This window comes from Ornithorhynchus anatinus, chromosome 7 (assembly GCF_004115215.2).
Source record: "Ornithorhynchus anatinus isolate Pmale09 chromosome 7, mOrnAna1.pri.v4, whole genome shotgun sequence".
NCBI classification, from domain to species: Eukaryota; Metazoa; Chordata; class Mammalia; order Monotremata; family Ornithorhynchidae; genus Ornithorhynchus; species Ornithorhynchus anatinus.
The window spans coordinates 70878351-70898367 of NC_041734.1; the positions used below are offsets into that span (position 1 = coordinate 70878351).

The 20017-nt window shown below is 53.1% G+C and overlaps 1 protein-coding gene across 1 annotated transcript; it reads right to left on the minus strand.

The window, feature by feature from the left end:
• Nucleotides 1–15857: 15857 nt before the first annotated feature.
• On the minus strand, nucleotides 15858–19398 carry LOC114813326 (cytochrome b561 domain-containing protein 1). Its single transcript, XM_029069914.2, has 3 exons — nucleotides 19158–19398; nucleotides 17499–17536; nucleotides 15858–16842 (listed from the first exon to the last, which is right to left on the minus strand). Exons 1-3 carry the CDS (start codon nucleotides 19339–19341, stop codon nucleotides 16339–16341), a joined length of 726 nt encoding a protein of 241 aa, XP_028925747.1. The 5' UTR covers nucleotides 19342–19398; the 3' UTR covers nucleotides 15858–16338.
• Nucleotides 19399–20017: the final 619 nt, after the last annotated feature.

A 20017-nucleotide genomic window follows, 5' to 3' on the forward strand; every position in this document is an offset into this window, starting at 1 on the left:
TTTGGTGTGACCTGTGATTGGTGGATCGTCCACACAGTGCGTGACTCTGTGGGATATGCCGGGGCGGGAGGAGCTGACGGGTCGAGCCTGCCACGTCCTTGGAAATCTCTGGTTCAGGGTGGCTGCGGGGGCAGAAGGACTCATTTTGATAACCCACTGTCACAGATGGGTTTCAGTAAGGTGTATCGTTTAATCTGTGGTATTCATTGAGCACTTACTGTACTTAGGGCTTGAGAGAGTACAACATTGGTAGACATTATCCCTGCCCAAAATAGTAATAATGATTGTGTTTTTTGTCAGTGCTTAGAACAGTGCTTAACAAATACCATGATTATTATTATTAAGCACTTATTATGTACCAAAGATTGTACTAAGCCCAGGGATAGATCAAATCATCAGGTTAAACAGAGTCCCTGTCCTACATGAGCTTCACAGTCTAAGAGGGAGAATAGGTATTCAAATCCCTTTTTACAGATGGGGGAACTGAGGCACTGTGAAGTTCATAATAATAATAATGTTGGCATTTGTTAAGCGCTTACTATGTGCAGAGCACTGTTCTAAGCGCTGGGGTAGATACAGGGTAATCAGGTTGTCCCACGTGAGGCTCACAGTTAATCCTCATTTTACAGATGAGGTAACTAAGGCCCAGAGAAGTTAAGTGACTTGCCCACAGTCACAACAGCTGACAAGTGGCAGAGCCAGGATTCGCACCCATGACCTCTGACTCCCAAGCCCGGGCTCCTTCCACTGAGCCACGCTGCTTTTCTTAAGTGACTTACCCAATGGCACAGGGCGGGCAAGTGGAGGAGGCTGGATTAGAACCCAGTTCCTCCAGCTCCCAGGCCTTACAGTCCAGAGGGGGAGAAAGACATTTAAAATAAGTTACGGATCTGTACATAACTCAGCCCGTCAATGGGCAGGGACTGTCTCTATCTGTTGCCGATTTGTACATTCCAAGCGCTTAGTACAGTGCTCTGCACATATTAAGCACTCAATAAATACTATTGAATGAATAACTGCTGTGGGGTTGGGGTCAGGTGACCATCAAGTATTTAAAGGGTACAGACCCGAGTGCACGTGTGGCGCAGAAGGGAAAGCAATTAGGGGAAATGAGAGTTTAGTTGGGAAAGGACTTTTGGAGGAGCTGTGATTTTAATAAAACTTGGAAGGTGGGGAGAGTGGTGGTGTGTCGTATATGATGGGGGAGGGAGTTCCAGGCCAAAGGGAGAATGTGGACAAGAGGTTGGCAGCGAGGTAAATGAGAATGAGGTACAGTAAGTAAGAATATTGGTATTTGTTAAGCACTTACTGTGTGTCAAGTGCTGTTCTAAGCAAGGGGGTAGATATGAGTTAATCAGATTGGGCACAGACCCGATCCAATATGGGGCTCAAATTCTAAGTATATTCGATGTTAGAGTGAAGTGTGCAGGCTGGGTTTGCCAACTAGAGAGCCTCATCATTAGGAAGATGCAAGCTCTCCCTTGGATAAGCAGGCATTCTTGAGTTAATAATAATAATGATGATGGCACTTATTAAACACTTGCTGTGTGCCAGGCACTGATCTAAACACTGGGGTGGATACAAGCGAATTGGGTTGGACACAGTCCCTGTCCCGCGTGGGGCTCACAGTCTCAATCCCCATTTTACAGATGAGGTAACTGAGGCCCAGAGAAGTGAAGTGACTTGCCCAAGGTCACTCAGCAGACAAGTGGTGGAGCTGGGATTAGAACCCATGACCTTCTGACTCGCAGGCCCACGCTCTATCTACTACCCCATGCCGCTTCTCTGGTTCCCAAGCAACAGCCATTAGAGAGAAGATAGAGGCAGACTATGTCAACAACCCACTTTTTATACACACACACCCTATTATTATTCATCATACACACACACAATACGCATACACACAATCAGCATTCACACCTCCTCTCTTCCCTGTGATCTCAGGCCTTCTCCAGAGTCGATCATAAGACCCCTCATGGACTCCTGTCCTTAGGAAACAAAACAAAACAGGGTCTTTCGCACCCTGGGTGTCAGCTCCCAGAGCTGGACAGTCTTGCTGGGGCTTTCCCTTGGGCCAGTGTCCGGACAGGAAGGGCTCTGTGCCCTGCAGTTGGGTCTGCAGAGATGATTGAATTATGGACTCACTGAAAAGGCCTCTCCTAGAATGCAGGGCTGTTTACAAGGGCTCAGGGTCTACTTTTCACCAAAAGTTCATTTTCTCTCCTTGCAACACCAAGGGTCAATCATGTACACACACACACACACACACACACACACAGGCGCGCACGCTCTAAATCCTGTTCATAAAAGGGTTTTCTGGATAAAGGCAGTTTTGTTTTTGTTTGGTATTATTTGTTGTTTTTTTTATGGCATTTGTTAAGCCCTTACTCTGTGCCAGGCACTATACTAAGGCAGCTGCAGGGAACTGGCAAATCCAGCCTCGTGCAATTAGCCACCATCACAGTATGACCAACAGTGCTAACCCGCGACCCCAGTGGGAAGCCGCGTGGCAGGCTGGCATTCACATTTCGATTCCAGCTACAAAGCTGGCCATTTCGTCTCCACAGCAAACCAGTCCCAGGGTACTCTTCGGCCATTGGAGGGCATCAGTATGGCACGAAGGGGTCCATCTAGTCAGTCGTATTTATTGAGTGCTTACCGTGTGCAGAGCACTGTACTAAGTGCTTGGGAGAGTACAATACAACAATAAACCAAAGCATTCCCTGCCCATGACGAGTTTACATCTTGAGAAGAGCAGCAGTCTGTATATACTAAGAAGGCCAGCACCATTCAATAGTATTTATTGAGCGCTTACTATGTGCAGAGCACTCTACTAAGCGCTCAATAATATCCAGAGACCTCAGGAGTCATATCTCCCGATACCGCTTCCTCTCCCGAGCCTGGAGCTGTTGGCAGCTGTGCCTCTCCCACCCCTGCTAACATGGAGGCCTGGGCACTTCAACACCAAATGGTTCTGGGGTGAGCAAGGCTTCCAGAATGAGCCGGGTCCCTGCAGAGCCCAGCTGGGTGCCCCGTGGACAGTACCCTGCTGCCTTCGGGACCACCCAAACCCCCGATTTGTTTCCAAGCCTCTGAAACTCCATCCTTCTTTCTTCCTCATCTGAACTTTGACATTTCCCCATAAGGCAGGGTCTTATGCAAGAAACTGGGCTGGATTCCACCTCGCTTGGGTCCCTCTAGACTGTGAGCTCGTTGTGGGCAGGGATTGTCACTCTTTATTATTGTATTATGTTTTCCCAAGCACTCAGTACAGTGCTCTGCACACGGTAAGCATTCAATAAATACTATCGAATGAATGAATGAACTTTCCCTGAAAGGCAGCGTCCTCGGCTATGCAGAGCACAGCCGGGAAGGGGAGAAGGGACAAGTGGGAAAGGAGAGAGGGTTTGTGTCAGCTCCTTGAAGGCAAGGGTCATGTCCACTAATTATTCACTTAGAAAATAAGATTGATTGATCGATAGGTTGGAACAAGGGAGTTGACTGTACTGAAGGACCCTAGGGATGGCAAGTTGTGTATTCAGCCCTGGAGCATGGGACCGTTGCTTGTGGAGGAAGCAGATATCCCTCTCTCCAGAAGTTCCTGAGGAGTGTGGGGAAGGTGACTCGGTTCCTCCGCTGGGCACCTGTAGGCAGTGGTGGATTTCCCAGTAGACCCTCTAGGCCTGGACATGAAGTGAGAAATTGGCAGAGAAGGGGAGGAAGAAGAGCAATTTTTCAAGAAAACAAAAAGTTTAAACACTTCTACAAGGGGCTTGTTTAGATGTTTTTCATCCATTCAATCATGGTTATTGAGCGTTTACTGTGTGCAGAGCACTGTACTAAGCACTTGGGAAAGTACAATATAGGGACAATTGGCATTCCACAAACCATCCATCTACACTGCAACACAAATCACTTGTAGAACACAGTGCAGTGGGAATCCTCATTCGGCCACAACCAGAAGTGGCCCGGTTCCATGAAAAAGGAACACTTACTTTTTTTTCCATAGAGGCAGCACCATAACAAAGCAAGGGCCTGGAGGAGTCTTGATCTCCCCTCCCCTCCCAGAAATTGAAGAGTCTGGGTCTAATTTCCCCAATGTGGCACAAGGCCATGATAAACTAGAAGCTCAGCTCCTAGCTGCTTGTTCCAGCCCAAGAGGACCCCATTCTGGACACATGAGATCCACAGCTGCCAGTTGGCAAGGAGCAGGGGGCATAGTTTCCCAGGAAAGCACGGCTCCACCCCCGGCCACTGTTCCTTCCTGAAGGCCAGCCACCACCTCCCATGTTTACTGCCCTACCACTTGTCTGCTGTGTGACCTTGAGCAAGTCACTTCACTTCTCTGTGCCTCGGTTACCTCATCTATAAAATGAGGATTGACACCGTGAGCCCCATGTGAGACAGGGACTGTGTCCAATCTGATTATCTTGTACCTACCCCAGAGCTTAGTACAGTGTCTGGCTCATAGTAGCCACTCAACAAATAACACAATTATTGTTAATATCATTATTATTATTACCTGGGCCTCTGAGCTGACCTCCAAGGCCCTGTTGGTGGCTATCGCAGCCTGTTTTTTTAAAATGGTATTTAAGCACTTACTTTGTGCCAGACATTATACTGAATGCTAAGGTAGATACAAGCTAATCAGGTTGGACACCACCGACATCCCACATCCTCACCGTTTTAATCCCCATTTTACAGATGAGGTAACAGGCACAGAGAAGTGAAGTGAGTTGGCCAAGGTCACACAGCAGACAAGTGGCAGAGTCAGAATTAGAACCCAGGTCCTCTGGTTCCCGAGCCCGGGCTCTTTCCACCAAGCCACACTGCTGCTCAAAACTACTGCTCTCTGCTGGGCTCCTGCCACTCCCTCTGTAGCAAAAGCAGCATGGCTTAGTGGAAAGAGCACGGGCTTGGGAGTCAGAAGTCATGGGTTCTAATCCCGGCTCCATCACCTGTCAGCTGTGTGACTTTAGGCAAGTCACTGAACTTATCTGTGCCTCAGTTATTTCATCTGGAAATGGGGATTAAGACTGTGAGCCCCATGTGGGGCAACCTGATAACCTTGTATCTACCCCAGCACTTAGAACAGTGCTTGGCACATAGTAAGCACTTAAATACCATCATCATCATCAAAATAGAGCAGAGGGGCTGAGAATCCAGTAATCCCCCAACCAAGACCCCTCATTTGGTATTTGGCATTTATTAAGCGCTTACTATGTGCCGAGCAACTGTTTTAAGCGCCGAGGTAGATACAGGGTAATCGGGTTGTCCCACGTGAGGCTCACAGTCTTAATCCCCATTTTACAGATGAGGGAACTGAGGCACCGAGAAGTGAAGTGACTTGCCCAAAGTCACACAGCTGACAGGTGATGGAGCCGGGATTAGAACCCATGACCTCTGACTCCTAAGCCCGGGTTCTTTCCGCTGAGCCACGCCGCTTCTTTCGCTCAGACTTCTCTCCAGCCAGATCTCCAGTCTCCTCTCTCCCCTTCTGCATGCACTCTCCTCCCCGACGATCTGGTTTCCCAGGAAACAAGATGGGGTGACGGGGGAAGCGATTTGCTACCTTCTGCCCTCACCCACCTGGTGGAACGAGCCCAGGCCCCTGGAGCGAGCCGCCCCCGGGTGGCCCTGCCTCCAACCCTCCTCCCCTCTAGACCTCTGTGCCCTCCCCATTGAGAGGGAGGGGAGCAAAGCAGCTGCCAAGGCCAAACCACCATGTGGGAATTTTGCCGGAGAGCAAAGGGCAGTCAGCTCCTCGGGCTCACTTCACACAGGAACGGGGGATGCGAGCTGGCAGGGTTAGGGGACAGAGGCGGGCTGTTCCCCTTCTTTTCCCCCCTCCCCTCAGGCCTTTTGGCATGTTATTGCCCCCAGGTTGGGAGATTGCTAAAACAGAGATAAAAGGAGTACCGGAAAAGGAGGCAGAGGCTCCCAACTGCCCTCTTAACTGCTCAAGAAAAGGGGTGACCACCACCCCATGTTAGCTGGGCCTGAAGGAGAGACAAGAGCTGAAAGGCGGCTCTTCGGCAGGCTGAACGAGCCTTCCAGCTCTGTCAGTCATCAAGCCAACCTCTGGGAGGGTTAGCTGCTGGCAGGCTGACTGAATGGCTCTCCCCCTCCCCGGGAGGCTGACTCTCCCGCTACCCCGCCGCCTCTCAGGGATCCTCTCGGCTTCCAAACAACCTCCACGCCCACTCTGGCTGGCTGGACTGGTCCAGATCCAAACTGGCCTTGCAGGCCAGGTTAGACCCGGCCTGCCTCTGTGTTTCGCTCAGCATCCTCTCCCGTCTGCTGTCTGCAGTCTGCTCTGTGCCGGATGCCCGCAGGGGCCACTGAGCTGGGCCGTACTGCTCAACGGCTGCTTCGTTCCGGCAGCCAGGACGGGGAGGAACAATTAAGATGAAAAATGATCACGCTGACCTCTGGGCTGCTGTTCCTCCCGCATCCCTGCGGCCCCCTCCCCCTCCTCCAGCCCACCAGGCGGACCGCCGGCTATTCTCAGACAAATGGCACGGAAAAGAAGCAAACAGAGCCGCTGTTTGCATGGATTTTTTTCCCCTTTTAAATTCAATAAAAAGCTTTTGGGAAGCTACGGGTTGGGTCTTCGTTTCTCACAGCCCAGGGCTGGGAAAGCCAGCCTGATCAAGACGGAAAACCAGCAGCCTCTTCTGTCTGTCCAGCTTAGAAAAGCCCAACGAGGAGGGGGTAGGAGGCTGCTCCCAGCTGGAGAGGGGAGATAAGGAGTGGTAATAGTGCCAGTTGGTACCAGTTGGATACAGGGGAGGAGGCAGGGAGGGCCCCACGGGGTCTCGAGGAAGCAGGCAGACCCATCCCAGGGGTCTCAGTGAGAGAGCTCTCTGAGCTTGCTGAAGGGCCCGATCGGTCAGGAGAAACTGGGCTGGCAGAAAGGCACTGGAGCTGCGGGGAAAGTGCGACACCCTAAACAGCGGCAGGGTGGACCTCTCTACCAGGGTGGGCTTCACCTGCGGAGCCGAGGACCCCGGCCAGGTGCAGACCTGAAGATCTTCATCGGAGGCAACCTAGGGCAAATGGAATACAGGACTCCTGGCTTCCTTTCTCAGCTTCCCATCCCCCCAACCCCAGTCTAAGCATTTTAGGGAGGGGGGTTCGGGGTGGAAGGATGCGAAGGCTGAGTCAGCCCTGGCAGGTTTGGAGGCCTGGCTTTGAAAGGCATCACCATCTTGGCTAATTATTGTTATTATTGACTCTGCACAGCCGCCAGCTGGCTGGCTCTGGGAGGGACCCAGATCTCCCAAGGAGATGGCTCGAGACTAGCTGCTCCTGACTAGCTGCTCCAGACTAGGTGGTCCAGACTGGCCACTGGGAGGTTACGGCAGGGAGGGAGAAGCAGGCGACTCGGATCTATGGTACTCTCCCGAGCGCTTAGTACAGTACTCTGCATGTAGTAAGCACTTAATGAATACGATTGACTGACCGAATGACTCAGGGAAGAGGACGGAATGGAAGGTCCAGACAGCCTTCACTCCACTCTGTGCTGGACAGAGGGCACAGGGTACCAGGCAGGAGAGCCTCAAGGAAAGAGGGGACCCACCAGGGCACTGGGGCCTCTCTGCAAGTGACCCCACCACTACCTTGGGGACACCAAAGCCCGCGGGCATCCCCCTAACCATAATATTTTTAAGGGGTTTGAACATATTTGTGTTTAATTCACATTCTTAGGAGACAAGGACCTTGCCAACTTAATATGCAGATGAAAAGGTGGTGTTTTGAGCTTAGATCCCCGGCACTGGCTTTGTACTCAACAGAGACTGTAGCACTGTCTTTTCTGAGCCTCAGGAATACAATGAGTCAGTCAACCGGGACCCTGAACCCCAGCTTCTTCCTCTGCTTTCCACCTCCATAGAGCCGCTCAATGGACCTTGGAAACAGATGGGGATTTTGGTGGTGAGATAGGTATGGGGGGCGGGGGCGGGCGAGTGGGTGGGTACACTACCATCTTTCCCGTCTCACAAGCCTGAAACCTTGGCATCATCCTTGACTCGCTCCCTCATTCATCCCACACATCCAATCCGTCACCGAAACCTGCGGGTCTCACCTTCACGACATCGTCAAGATCCGCCCTTTCCTCTCCATCCAAACCGCTACCACGTTAGTACATTCACTCATCCTATCCCTACTGGATGACTGCATCAGCATCCTATCTCATCTCCCAACCTCCTGTCTCTCCCCACTTCAGTCTATACTTCACTCTGCTGCCTGGATTATCTTTCTACAGAAACAAAGTGGGCATGCCACCCCGTCCCCCCGACTCTCCCGCTTCTCAAAAATCTCCAGTGGTTGCCATCAACCTCCATATCAAACAAAAATTCCTCACTCTTGGCTTCAAAGCGTGGCTCAGTGGAAAGAGCCTGGGCTTCGGAGTCAGAGGTCATGAGTTCGACTCCGGGCTCTGCCCCTTGTCAGCTGTGTGACTGTGGGAAAGTCATTTAACTTCTCTGTGCCTCAGTTACCTCATCTGTAAAATGGGGATTAACTGTGAGCCTCACGTGGGACAACCTGATGACCCTGTATCTACCCTGGCGCTTAGAACAGTGCTCTGCACATAGTAAGCGCTTAACAAATACCAACATTATTATTCAAAGCTGTCCATCTCCTTGCCCCCTCCTACCTCACCTCCCTCCTCTCCTTCTACAATCCAGCCCACACACTCCGCTCCTCTGGTGGTAACCTTTTCACAGTGCCTCGTTCTCACCTGTCAATCCCTTGTCCACATCCTACCTCTGGCCTGGAATGCCCTCCCTCCTCACATCCGCCAATCACACTTCCACTCTCGAAACCCCTACTGAAGGCTCTCCTCCTCCAGGAGGCCTTCCCAGACTAATCCTCCCCTTTTCCTCTGCTCCCCCTCCCCATTGCCTCGACTCACTCCCTTTGCTCTACCCCCATCCCCCAGAACACTTGTGTATATAAGTACATATTTATAATTCTATTTATTTATATTAATGATGTATGTATTTCTATAATTCTATTTATTTATATTGATGTTATCGATGCCTGTTTACTTGTTTTGATGACTGTCTCCCTCCTTCTAGTCTGTGAGCCTATTGTGGACAGCGATTGTCTCTATTGGTTGCTGAATTGTACTTTCCAAGTGCTTAGTACTGTGCTCTGCACACAGTAAGCGCTCAGTAAATATGATTGAATGAATGAAAAGAGCATAAAGCTTAAATAGTTGGTAGACGTTGCCATCCTGACTGGCTGCTCTACTCTGGCCCGAAGGGTGACTACCTGTTCAGCTGCTGCTGCTGCGGGGAGGGGGAGTGGAGGAGGAGAAGCATCTTGGCTCGGTGGATAATAATAATAAGAATAATAATAATACAAAACTGTGGTATTTGCTAAGCACTTACTATGTGCCAAGCACTGTACTAAGCGCTGGGGTGGATACAAACAAATCGGGTTGGACACAGTCCCTGTCCCTCTTGAGGCTCACAGTCTTAATAAAGTGTGGACCAGGGAGTCAGAAGAACCTGGGTTCTAATCCCAGCTCCGCCACGTGTTTGCTGTGTGACCTGAGGCAGGTCACTTAACTCCTCTGGGCCTCAGTTCCCTCTTCTGCAAAATATGGATTAATAATAATAATATTACTAATAAAAATGATAACATTTGTTAAGTGCTTACTATGTACCAAGCACTCTTCTAAGCACTTGGATAGATACAAGGTAATCAGGTTGTCCCACGTGGGGCTCACAGACTTAATCCCCATTTTATAGATAGAGGTAATTGAGGCACATAGAAGTTAAGTGATTTGCCCAAAGTCACACGGTTGATAAGTGGCAGAGCCGGAATTAGGAACCACAACCTCTGACTCTAAAACCTGTGCTCTTTCCATTGAACCATGCTGCTTCTCATAATGATGGTATTTGTTAAGCGCTTGCTATGTGCCAAGCACTGTTCTAAGCACTGGGGGAGATACAAGGTAATCAGGTTGTCCCACGAGGGGCTCACGGTCTTAATCCCCATTTTACAGATTGAGATAAAAATAGTAATAATAATGCTGGTATTTGTTAAGCGCTTACTATGTGCCAAGCTTTATTCTAAGCACTGGGGTAGATACTAGGTAATCAGGTTGTCCCACTTGGGGCTCACAGTCTTAATCTCCATTTTAGAGGTGAGATAATAACAGTAATAATAATGCTGGTATTTGTTAAGCACTTACTATGTGCCAACCACTGTTCTAAGCGCTGGGAGAGATTCAAGGTTATCATGTTGTCCCAGGTGGGGCTCAAAATCCCCATTTTTACAGATGAGGTAACTGAGGCACAGAGAAGTGAAGTGACTTGCTCAAAGATTGAAGTGTGAGCTCCAGGTGGGGCAGGACCTGTGTCCAACCTGATTAATTGGTGTCTACCCCAGTGCTTAGAACATTGCTTGGCACATAATTAATTATTATTAGGAGAAGGAGGAGGAGGAGATGAGGGAAGAGGAGGAGCAGGAGGAAGGAGGAGTGATGGGGTGGGGGCGGAAACCAGGCCCTCCTGCCTGGATGAACGGCTCCCTCTGGTGGACGGTCGCCAAACAGCCGCCACATTGGGGAAAAAAGGAAGGAAGGTTGTCAGCTGTGTGACCTTGGACAAGTCACTTCACTTCTCTGTGCCTCAGTTTCCTCATCTGAAAAATGGGGATTAAGACTGTGAGCCCCACTTGGGACAAGCTGATGACCTTATATCTACCCCAGCGCTTAGAACACTGTTTGGTTCACAGTAAGGGCTTAACAGATTCCATCATTATTATTATTGTTATTACCATCTCCTCACGCAGGCCCCTGCCCCGTCTCTACACCTCCCGGTAGCAAACAACAAACACCCCATCCAGCTCAGGATTTATTGTGTCTCCACGGTTTACATTCTCAGGATGGGAACGTCGGACCAGAAAAAGTCTCACCTGGAAAACGATCTGAGAGAGAGAAGTCAGCTGTGGCTGCCAGATCTTGGGGGGGGAGAATGGAGATAGGGAGGGAAAGGGAATTAGGTGAACTGAAGCAGGGTTGGGGGGAAGGGGAGGAAGAAGGAAAGGAGCATGACCCTTGTTTTGTTGTCTGTCTTCCCCTTCTAGACTGTGAGCCCATTGCTGGGTAGGGATCTGTTGCTGAGTTGTACTTTCCAAGCGCTTAGTTCAGTGCTCTGCACACAGTAAGCACTCAGTAAATACTACTGACTGAATGAAAGTGGACAGAGCACGGGCCTGGGAGTCAGAAAGATCTGGGTTCTATTTCCAGCTCTTCCTCTTGTCTGCTGTGTGACCTTGGGTAAATCACTTAATTTCTCTGTGCCACAGTTACTCACCTGTAAAATGGGGATTAAGACTGTGAGCCCCATGTGGGCCAGGAACTGTGTCCCATCTGATTATCTTGCATCTACTCCAATGCTTAGAACAGTGCTTGACACATAGTAAGCGCTTATTATTATTATTATTACATGGGAGGGAAGGAGGAATGATGGCAAGAGGAGGATGCGAGGGGGTGAAGAGAAGACAGGACAAAGCAGCAACTGCTGACACTCTAGATGTGTGGCCCTACCCTGCTCCCCCTTTCCCCACCCCATTTCAGTTTCAAGAGACCGAAGGCTTTCCTGGGGGGGCAGCCAGGCAATCTGACTACCAGCCTGCTGCCCCCCTCCCCGGCTTTTCCACTCTGGCTTAGTCCCCCTGGGGCTTGGCTTCTCTGATGGCCCCACGTGCTCTGGCCCAGACCCTAGTGATTTCTCCTTCCCACCAGGGGCCCTTCCTTCTTTCACCCTCACTTCTCTCGGGCAGCCCTCCCCTAGACGCAGCCCACCCCTGATCACTCCTGACTCTGACTCTGAGCCCTTTGCCAAGGGCACTGTCACTTTAGTCTCCAGCTCCCCTGGAGGCCTGCCCAATTCCAGAAGACCCCCACAGGAGGCTGGGACCAAGCCCCGCAATTCCAGAGCGGCACTATGAGGTTAAAAGGACCAGGCACTGTGCACCTTGCAGGTTCAACGTCATCGGAAAGAAGCCATGAGAAAGGGCCCCCCATTGACACAGCCGGTGGCAACCTCATCTGTAAAGTGGGGATTAAGACTGTGAGCCTCACGTGGAACAACCTGATTACCTGGTATCTGCCCCAGCACTTCGAACAGTGCTCTGCACATAGTAAGCGCTTAACAAATACCAGTGTTATTATTATTATTATTAAACTCACTGTAGGCAAGGAATGTGTCTACAAACTCTGTTCAGGGTTATAATGTATTCTCTCAAGCACTTAGTCCAGTGCTCTTTACACAGTAAGCACTTAGTAGATGCAACTACTTGATTGGATAGTGACCAGACCATCACAGGGCACCACAGGTGACCACACCAAGACGCTCCCCAGGATGGCTGGATTCTGGTAGGAAAAGACAGGCCTGTTGCTAATAGCCAATGGTGGGGTGCCAAGGAGGCAAGGGATGGGGCCACAAAAAGGCGAAAGGTCAGAATTCTTGGGATTGGTCAGTCCAAAGTCCAGCTCGCCCAGCTACCCAGCTTCCAGTTGTCCTTGGCTTCCGCTGGAATGTATAGTCCCAGTAGATCCCCCCCCAGGCTTCCTTAGCCCTGTGTGAGGGCTGGTTAGTGCAGAGGCACTCTAGTCATTAGGCTTGCTGGGACCTTCATTTCTCCCTGCTCCCCCCCTACCCAAGCCTCCCTATGACAGGTCAGAATGGGCACGGGAAGGACAGACTCAGGGAGAGGAGAGCCCACTACAGCCCTGGCCAGAGAGCCAGTTTAGGCATTCGTTCGATCATTCAATCGCATTTATTGAGCGCTTACTGTGTGCACAGCACTGTACTAAGCGCTTAGGTATAACAATGAACAGACACATTCCCTGCCCATAACATAGGGCAAGCCAAGGCTCAGGCCTGTCACCCCCACAAACTCCCACCACACTTGGGGCTGTGGATCGACAATGCTCAGGGCATATCACCCTCCCCCCCCCAAAACCTCCAATGGTTGCCCGTCTATCTCCGTATCAAACAAAAACTCCTCACCCTTGGCTTTAGAGCTCTTCATCACCTTGCCCCCTCCTACCTCAGCTCCCTTCTCTCCTTCTACAACCCAGTCGGCTCCTCTGGTGCTAACCTTCTCCCTGTGCCTCGATCGTACCTGTCTCGCCGCCGACCCCTGGCCGATGTCCTACCTCTGGCCTCGAACAACCTTCCTCCTCAAATCTGCCAGATAATCACTCTCCCCCTCTTCAAAGCCCTACTGAAGGCGCATCTCCTCCAAGAGGCCTTCCCAGATTAAGCTCCACTTTTCATCTCCCACTCCCGCGTCACTCTGACTCACTTTTTGCTCTTTGTCTCCCCACCCCACAGCACTAATGTATATATCTGTAATTGAATTTATTTATATTGATGCCTGTTTACTTGTATTGATGTCTGCCTCCCCCTCTCCGCCCCCGGCCAGACTGTGAGCTCAGTGTGGGCAGGGATCGTAGAGCAGTGTGGCTCAATGGAAAGAGCCCGGCTGGGGAGTCAGGTCATGTGTTCAAATCCAGGCTCCGCTACTTGTCAGCTGGGTGACTTTGGGCAAGCCACTTAACTTCTCTGGGGCTCAGTTCCCTCATCTGTAAAATGGGCATGAAGACTGCGAGCCCCACGTGGGACAACCTGATCACCTTGTATCCTCCCCGGTGCTTAGAACAGTGCTTTGCACATAGTAAGCGCTTAACAAATACCATCATTATTATTATCATCCCTCTTTATCGCTGTATTGTACTTTCCCAAGTGCTTAGTACAGTGCTCTGCACACAGTAGGCGCTCAATAATCGAATGAATGAAGGCTGGTGGAGGACTCAGCAGCCAGCAGGGAGGAAAGAAAAGGGGAGGGTCCCACCCAGCTGCAACCAGCCTCAAGAGCAGGACTCCCTTCCCTACTATTCTTAGTTCGGGGCCAAGGGGAAAGGCCATGCATGAGCAGGGATACATGAGCAGTGGTCCCAGAGTGTACTAGGGCCCTCGTGAGCAGCAGCAGCACGACCCAGCCTCTGAGGGCTCTGGATTCCCGTGGCCCGTGGCTCCTGAGAAATGGAAGGGAGGGGTTCACTTCACACTATCAAGCTCTGGGGCCTGGGCTTTGCAGGACTCTCCCAGGGGATAACAGTGCTGGGCAGCCATCTGCCTCATATCAGAAGAGCTCCAGGCTCAACCAATCACCAATCACTAACATAATAATAATAATAATGTTGGTATTTGTTAAGTGCTTACTATGTGCCAAGCACTGTTCTAAGCGCTGGGGTAGATACAAGGTAATCAGGTTGTCCCACGTAGGGCTCACAGTCTTCATCCCCATTTTACAGATGAGGTAACTGAGGCATAGAAAAGTTAAGTGACTTGCCCAAGGTCACACAGCTGACAAGTGGCGGAGCCGGGATTCGAACCCATGACCTCTGACTCCCAAGCCCAGGCTCTTTCCAATGAGCCACGCTGCTTCTCTACATCATACATCAGGTATGTCCCCAGTGCAAACACACCTACATACATTCTGGATGGGGAAGGGGAGAAGGCCTTACAGGGGCCCAGAGCGACATAAGGGTGGGGGGGCAAGCTGAGGGTGGAGCAGGCCAAAGGAAGGAGTGAGGAGAGGGGAGGAGGTCAAGCTACATAAGAGAGGCCGGCCTGGAAGTTTCCTCCGGGTCCCAGGAGCCCCCACACTTGGGGCTGTGGATTGAGTTCTAAGCATCCCTCTGCACGAGCTCGCCTGCTGAGTGACCTTGGGAAGCAGCATGGCCTAGTGGAAGGAACATGGGTTGGGAGTCAGAGGATCTCGATCTCATCCTGGTTCTGTCACTCGTCTGCTGTGTGACCTTGGGCAAGTTACTTAACTGCTCTGCGCCTCGGTTACCTCATCTGTAAAATGGGGATTAAGACCGTGAGTCCCATGTGGACATGCATTGTGTCCAGTCGGTTTATTTACCCTGTATATACTTCAGTGCCTGGCACATTGTAAGCACTTAAATACCATTTAAAAAAAAATGCACTTCGCTTCTCTGTGACTGTTTCCTCATCTATAAAATGGGGGTTAAGACTGTGAGCCCCATGTGGGATGTGGACTGTGTCCAACCTGTTCATCCTAAATCTACTGCAGTGCCTGGCACATTGCAAGCCCTTAACAAGTACCATTTTTTTTAAAAAAGGCACTTGGCTTCTCTGTGCCTCAGTTTCCTCATCTGTAAAATGGGGATTCAATACCTGTTCTCCCGCCCACTTGGACTGAAAACCGCTTTTGGTCCAGGACTTTGTCCGACTTGATTATCTTGTCTCTAACCTAGCACTTAGTACAGTCCTTGGCATGCAGTAAAGTGCTAAATAGCTACCACGATTAAGATGATTATTATTAGGCATCCAGAGAAGCCACCAAGCGAGCAGCATACCTCAGCAAGCCTAGAGCCTGCAGGTTCCAGCCCAGACCGGGCTAGGGTTGATATGGGGCAACCATAGCTTGGACTTGTCCCGTCGGCTCAGCCCGGGTGGACCCATCCCCCATACCGGTAGAGTGACCCCAGCACAGTCCGGGCTCCCGTGGCTGGACTTCTTCCTCCTTAAAGTGAACACAGTGCCTGAAGATCTAGGGGACCTGACTGGTCCAGTTCTCCTAAGGACAGTCCCTGCCTTGCCCAGGAGTCCCTTCTGCACCCCCAGGGTGCTCTCTCCAGTCACTCGGGCTGATGGCCCGATGGTCCCTCCTCCCGCCCCCCCCGCATTTGGAAATCTCTTGAAGCAGTGTGGTGTAGTGGAAAGAACGGTGGACGACGTCTAACCTGATTATCTTGCACATACCCCTGTGCTTAGTACAGTGCCTGGGCACATAGGGATTCTTAAATACCATTAAAAAAAAAAAAAGAAAAGACAAAAAACGAATTCCAGGAGTCCCAACCAATGTCCCAAGTCTCTGAGCCCAGTTCCACTGTCCCTGTCACCAACCAGCCAGTTGCTGTTAACAGAGTTGACCCCCAGGGCTTAGGACAGTGCTAGGCACACAGAAGGTGCTTAAGAAATACCACCAGAATTACTACTATTAACACCACAATGCCCAACCCTCATCCCTCTCCAAGGCTCCTAAGACCACCCTCTACTTGTGCAGTTTTAGCCCCTGTAGCACCGAGGGTCTGCGACCCAAGAACCTGACTCCAGCCCACAAGCCCCCAGACGCAGGCCACCTCCCCGGGGCCCGAGGCAGCAAGCTCTCCGGAGAACACAGCAGTCCAGGCAGACGGCTGCGGCACTAAAAGACCCCCGCGTACTTCCCCTCGACTCCCCACCCCATGCCCCGGGCAAGGAGCCCTGGCCAGAGTCAAATCTCCATCTTCTTCTTTGGTAAGTAGGCACTGGTGATCTGGTTCATGATGACCAGGGCCGGGTAGAGGGGCAGAGCCAAGCACACGTACCAGGCCGCCCCTTTGATCTGGGCTTGGAACCAGGCCGAGTACATGCCCAGGAGGACGGTCACCGTGGCCATCAGGTAAACCACCAACCCGCAGGTGAGATGGTAGAGTTTGAGGCGGGCCACGGAGGAGACGTTGGCCATCTTGGGGAAACGGAGGCACAGCCCGCACAGGGCTTGGCCGCCGGTAGCCGTGAGCGTCAGGGTCCCCAGGAAGCTGTGCCAAGACACCAGGTGGGGCAGCTCGCTGCGGTTCTTGCTGGAGACGATGAAGCCGAGGCCCACGGCGGCACACAGGATCACCAGCGTCTGGCCCGCCCAGTGCAGCCACACCCGGGCCTTCCGGGGGCAGAAGAAGAAGGGCGAGTTGTCGGGTGAGAAGAGCAGGATGGCTTCAGTCATGCAGAGGCAGAACTGCAAATACAGGGCGGGCGGGGGAGACCAGGTGGGTCGGAGCAGGGGAAAGGAGAGAGCCCAGATCCGTGGGCTCCCTAAGGCGAACGCAGAGAGGGGAGCTGTGAGTTGGCTCCTGACTGGGAGACCCCAGCAAAGCTCTACCAGTAGGCAGAGTCACTGGCCACCTGAAATTCCCAGGCCCGGCCAGCTGCCTTCCCATCCCGCAGGGCCTCTCTCTGGCTGCTGGCTGTGGTCTAGTGACACGGCAGTCCCGAGGCTGGGATGCAGATCAATAGGAATCTGCCGATGACCTAGGAACCTGCCGATGACCCTCTCTTGGCTCTGGCCCGGAGAAAGCAGACGCAGAGGATGCCGACTGACCTAGGGAGACCCAGCGGGGAATTCCAATCCCACCTTCTCCCCGGGCTGTGCTCTCTACAGTGGAACGGTCCCAGCTGGCCTCAAATTACCTGACTCAATCTCCCAGCAATCAAGGAAGGAGCTGGGTGGGAAGGCCTGAGAGTTTCAGAGACAGGAGCCTGCCCACAGCCCACCCCCGCCAGAATTCCCTTCCCACCCAAAGCCACGGAGTAATAATAAGGCCCCTAGAAAGCACCAGCCCCAAAGGGGAGCCTCTGCCCAGGAGATGAGCATTATTGAGAAGCCAAACTTACTGCCAAAGCCATGGACACGGGATGCCACGAAAAGAGACCTAGGAATCAAAGAGACAATGCTGAGGGGGGCAGGGGTTTTGCCCTCCCTCTCCCAGGGAACCAGTTCAGAACCGTGGCCCACCCTGAAGCCTAGGAGGGACAGGGGAATTTGGGGATACTAGGTGGCTCCATAAACTACATCCTCAGGAAAGCCCCCTCCTGTCTGTCTCCCCCTCTAGACTGTAAACTCCTTCGGGGAAGGGAACATGCCTACTATCTCTGTTGTAGCATTGTCTCTCCAAGAACTTAGTACAGTGCTCTACACAGCGTAAGTGCTCAATAAATACCATTGATCGATTGATTGAAAGGGAGGAAATAGAAGGGACCCAGGGAGGCCAGGAGAACCGTCTGCAGTAGGCCTGACCCACCCTATGCAAAATTCCTCAGTCTCAAAGGGTCTCAGCCTCAACTGGATACCAAAGCCCCCTCCCACTTTCCAATCCCTTCTCACTCCAGATCACTCACCACCTCCCCTCCTTCCCTGGCTCCATCTTCTCCCCCACCTGGAGGGGTCACAGCCCCAGTCTGACCAAACAGCAGCTGGCTCTGCTGGCATCCATCCCGACTCCGCCGTTCACTGTCCACCTCCTCTCCTCCTCGTGTTGCTCTCCATGCCCCCCTTAGCTCGGCTCCCCATACGCAGCCATCTCACCAGCACCGCTCCTCCCCCAGGAATGGAGCCTACCTCACTCCCCCTCCTCTTCCTTTCTGCTCCTTCATCCACCGGGTCCATCTCCTCCTCTTACGCTTTCTGGCCCTGCCCCACCTCTGTTTCCATCTCTTATCACAGTAAGGGCTGGATTCATTTATTCGTATTTATCAAATGTTTACTATGTGCAAAGCACCGTACTAAGTACTTGGGAGAGTACTGTATACCAATTCTGTCCTCTGCCTCCTCCTCACATCTTCTTCTTGTTTTCACCTTAGTTCACCCCCATCTGTCTCGACTCCTCCTCTAACCCCTGTGTTCATCTGTCCGGTCTAGCCACAATCTGCTTCTGGGGCTGCGGTCCCTGAGCCTCCCTCCTCCTCCTCCTCCTCCCTCCCTCCCTTCTCTTCATCCCTCCTCCCTCCCTCCTCTTCATCCCTCCTCCTTCTCCTTCCCTCCCTTCTCCCTCCCCCCGCCTTCATCTCTCCTCCTTCTCCCTCCCACCCTCCTTCCCTCCTTTCTCCCTCCCTCCTTCCCCCTCCTTCCTCTTCATCCCTCCTCCTCCCTCCCCTCCCCCTCCTTCCTCTTCATCCCTCCTCCTCCTCCTCCCTCTTTCCCCCTCCTCCCCTTCCCTCACTTCTCCTTCCTCTTCATCCCTCCTCCTTCTCCCTTCCCCTCCCTCCCCTTCCCCTCCTCCTCTCCCTTCCCCCCGGCTCCCCCTCCCTCCCCGCCCTCAGTCCCGGAGCCTCGCCCCCTACCCCCCACCCCTGCATTGATGGTCTCCATCTCTCGCTCGTCCCGCCCCCTGGCTCCCTGTGCCCGCCCCCTGGCTCCCTGTGCCCGCCCCCTGGCTCCCTGTGCCCACCCCCTGGCTCCCTGTCCCCGCCCCCTGGCTCATTGTCCCCGCCCTCTGGCTCCCCGTCCCCCGGCCCCCTGTCCCCGTCGCCCCGGCTCCCCGGCCCCGCACTCACTGGTCCCGGGCCGGGAGAGGACGGCCAAGAAGAGGGTGAAGCCGAGAGCCACCAAATGCGCCAGGACGGCGCTCCCCCGCCGCAGCCACAGCCACAGCCGCGGACACGGCCGGGACTCCCGCCGCTCCCGTCGCTCCCGGCCCGGGCCGGACGCGCTGGGGCCCGGGGCTGCCGGCGGCCGCATGGGACCGACCCACCGACCCACCGACGGAGAGGAGGAGCGTGACGGGCCCGGCCCGGCCCAGCCCGGCCCCTCGCTCCCCGCCGGGGCCGCCGCTTCCTGGTTCCGGGCGGGGCGGGACCGGGGCGGCACCGGACCGGCTCCTCCTCCTCCTCCTCCGCCTCCGCCTCCAACCTCAGCCACCACATAATAATGATAATGATGCCATTTCTTCAGCGCTTACTATGTGCGCGGCACTGTTCGGAGCGCCGGGGAGGATGGCAGGCGATTGGGGCTGTCCCCCGTGGGGCTCACGGTCTTTCATCCCCCTTTGACGGATGAGATCACCCAGGGTCCGGAGAAGTGACTTGCCCGAGGTCACACAGCTGACGGGCGGCGGAGTCGGGATTAGAACTCGCGACCTCTGACTCCCAAGCCCGGGCTCTTTCCACCGGGCCACGCTGCTTCTCTTGCGGGGCGGGCAGAGATCACGCACAAAGTTCCTGCGGGCCAAAGATGAGGTCCCACTCGGGATCGGGAGCCACGCTAACCCCCTCCCCGTCTCCCCTCGCCGAGGGCTGCCTCCCCGACCCCTTTCCCCCCACCCCGCCGTGGGAAAAGGCTGCGGTGTTGGTTGGCAGCAGGAGAATTGGCCCGGGAGCATAATAATAACAACCAAGTCGTTCGGCGCTTCCCACGT

Coding starts and splice junctions, on each gene's coding strand:
- LOC114813326 (XM_029069914.2), bottom strand. CDS start 19,341: ATGCGGCCGCCGGCAGCCCCGGGCCCCAGCGCGTCCGGCCCGGGCCGG. Junction 17,537..19,157: donor CCTCTCCCGGCCCGGGACCA/GTGAGTGCGGGG, acceptor TTTGATTCCTAG/GTCTCTTTTCGTGGCATCCC. Junction 16,843..17,498: donor CCGTGTCCATGGCTTTGGCA/GTAAGTTTGGCT, acceptor CTGTATTTGCAG/TTCTGCCTCTGCATGACTGA.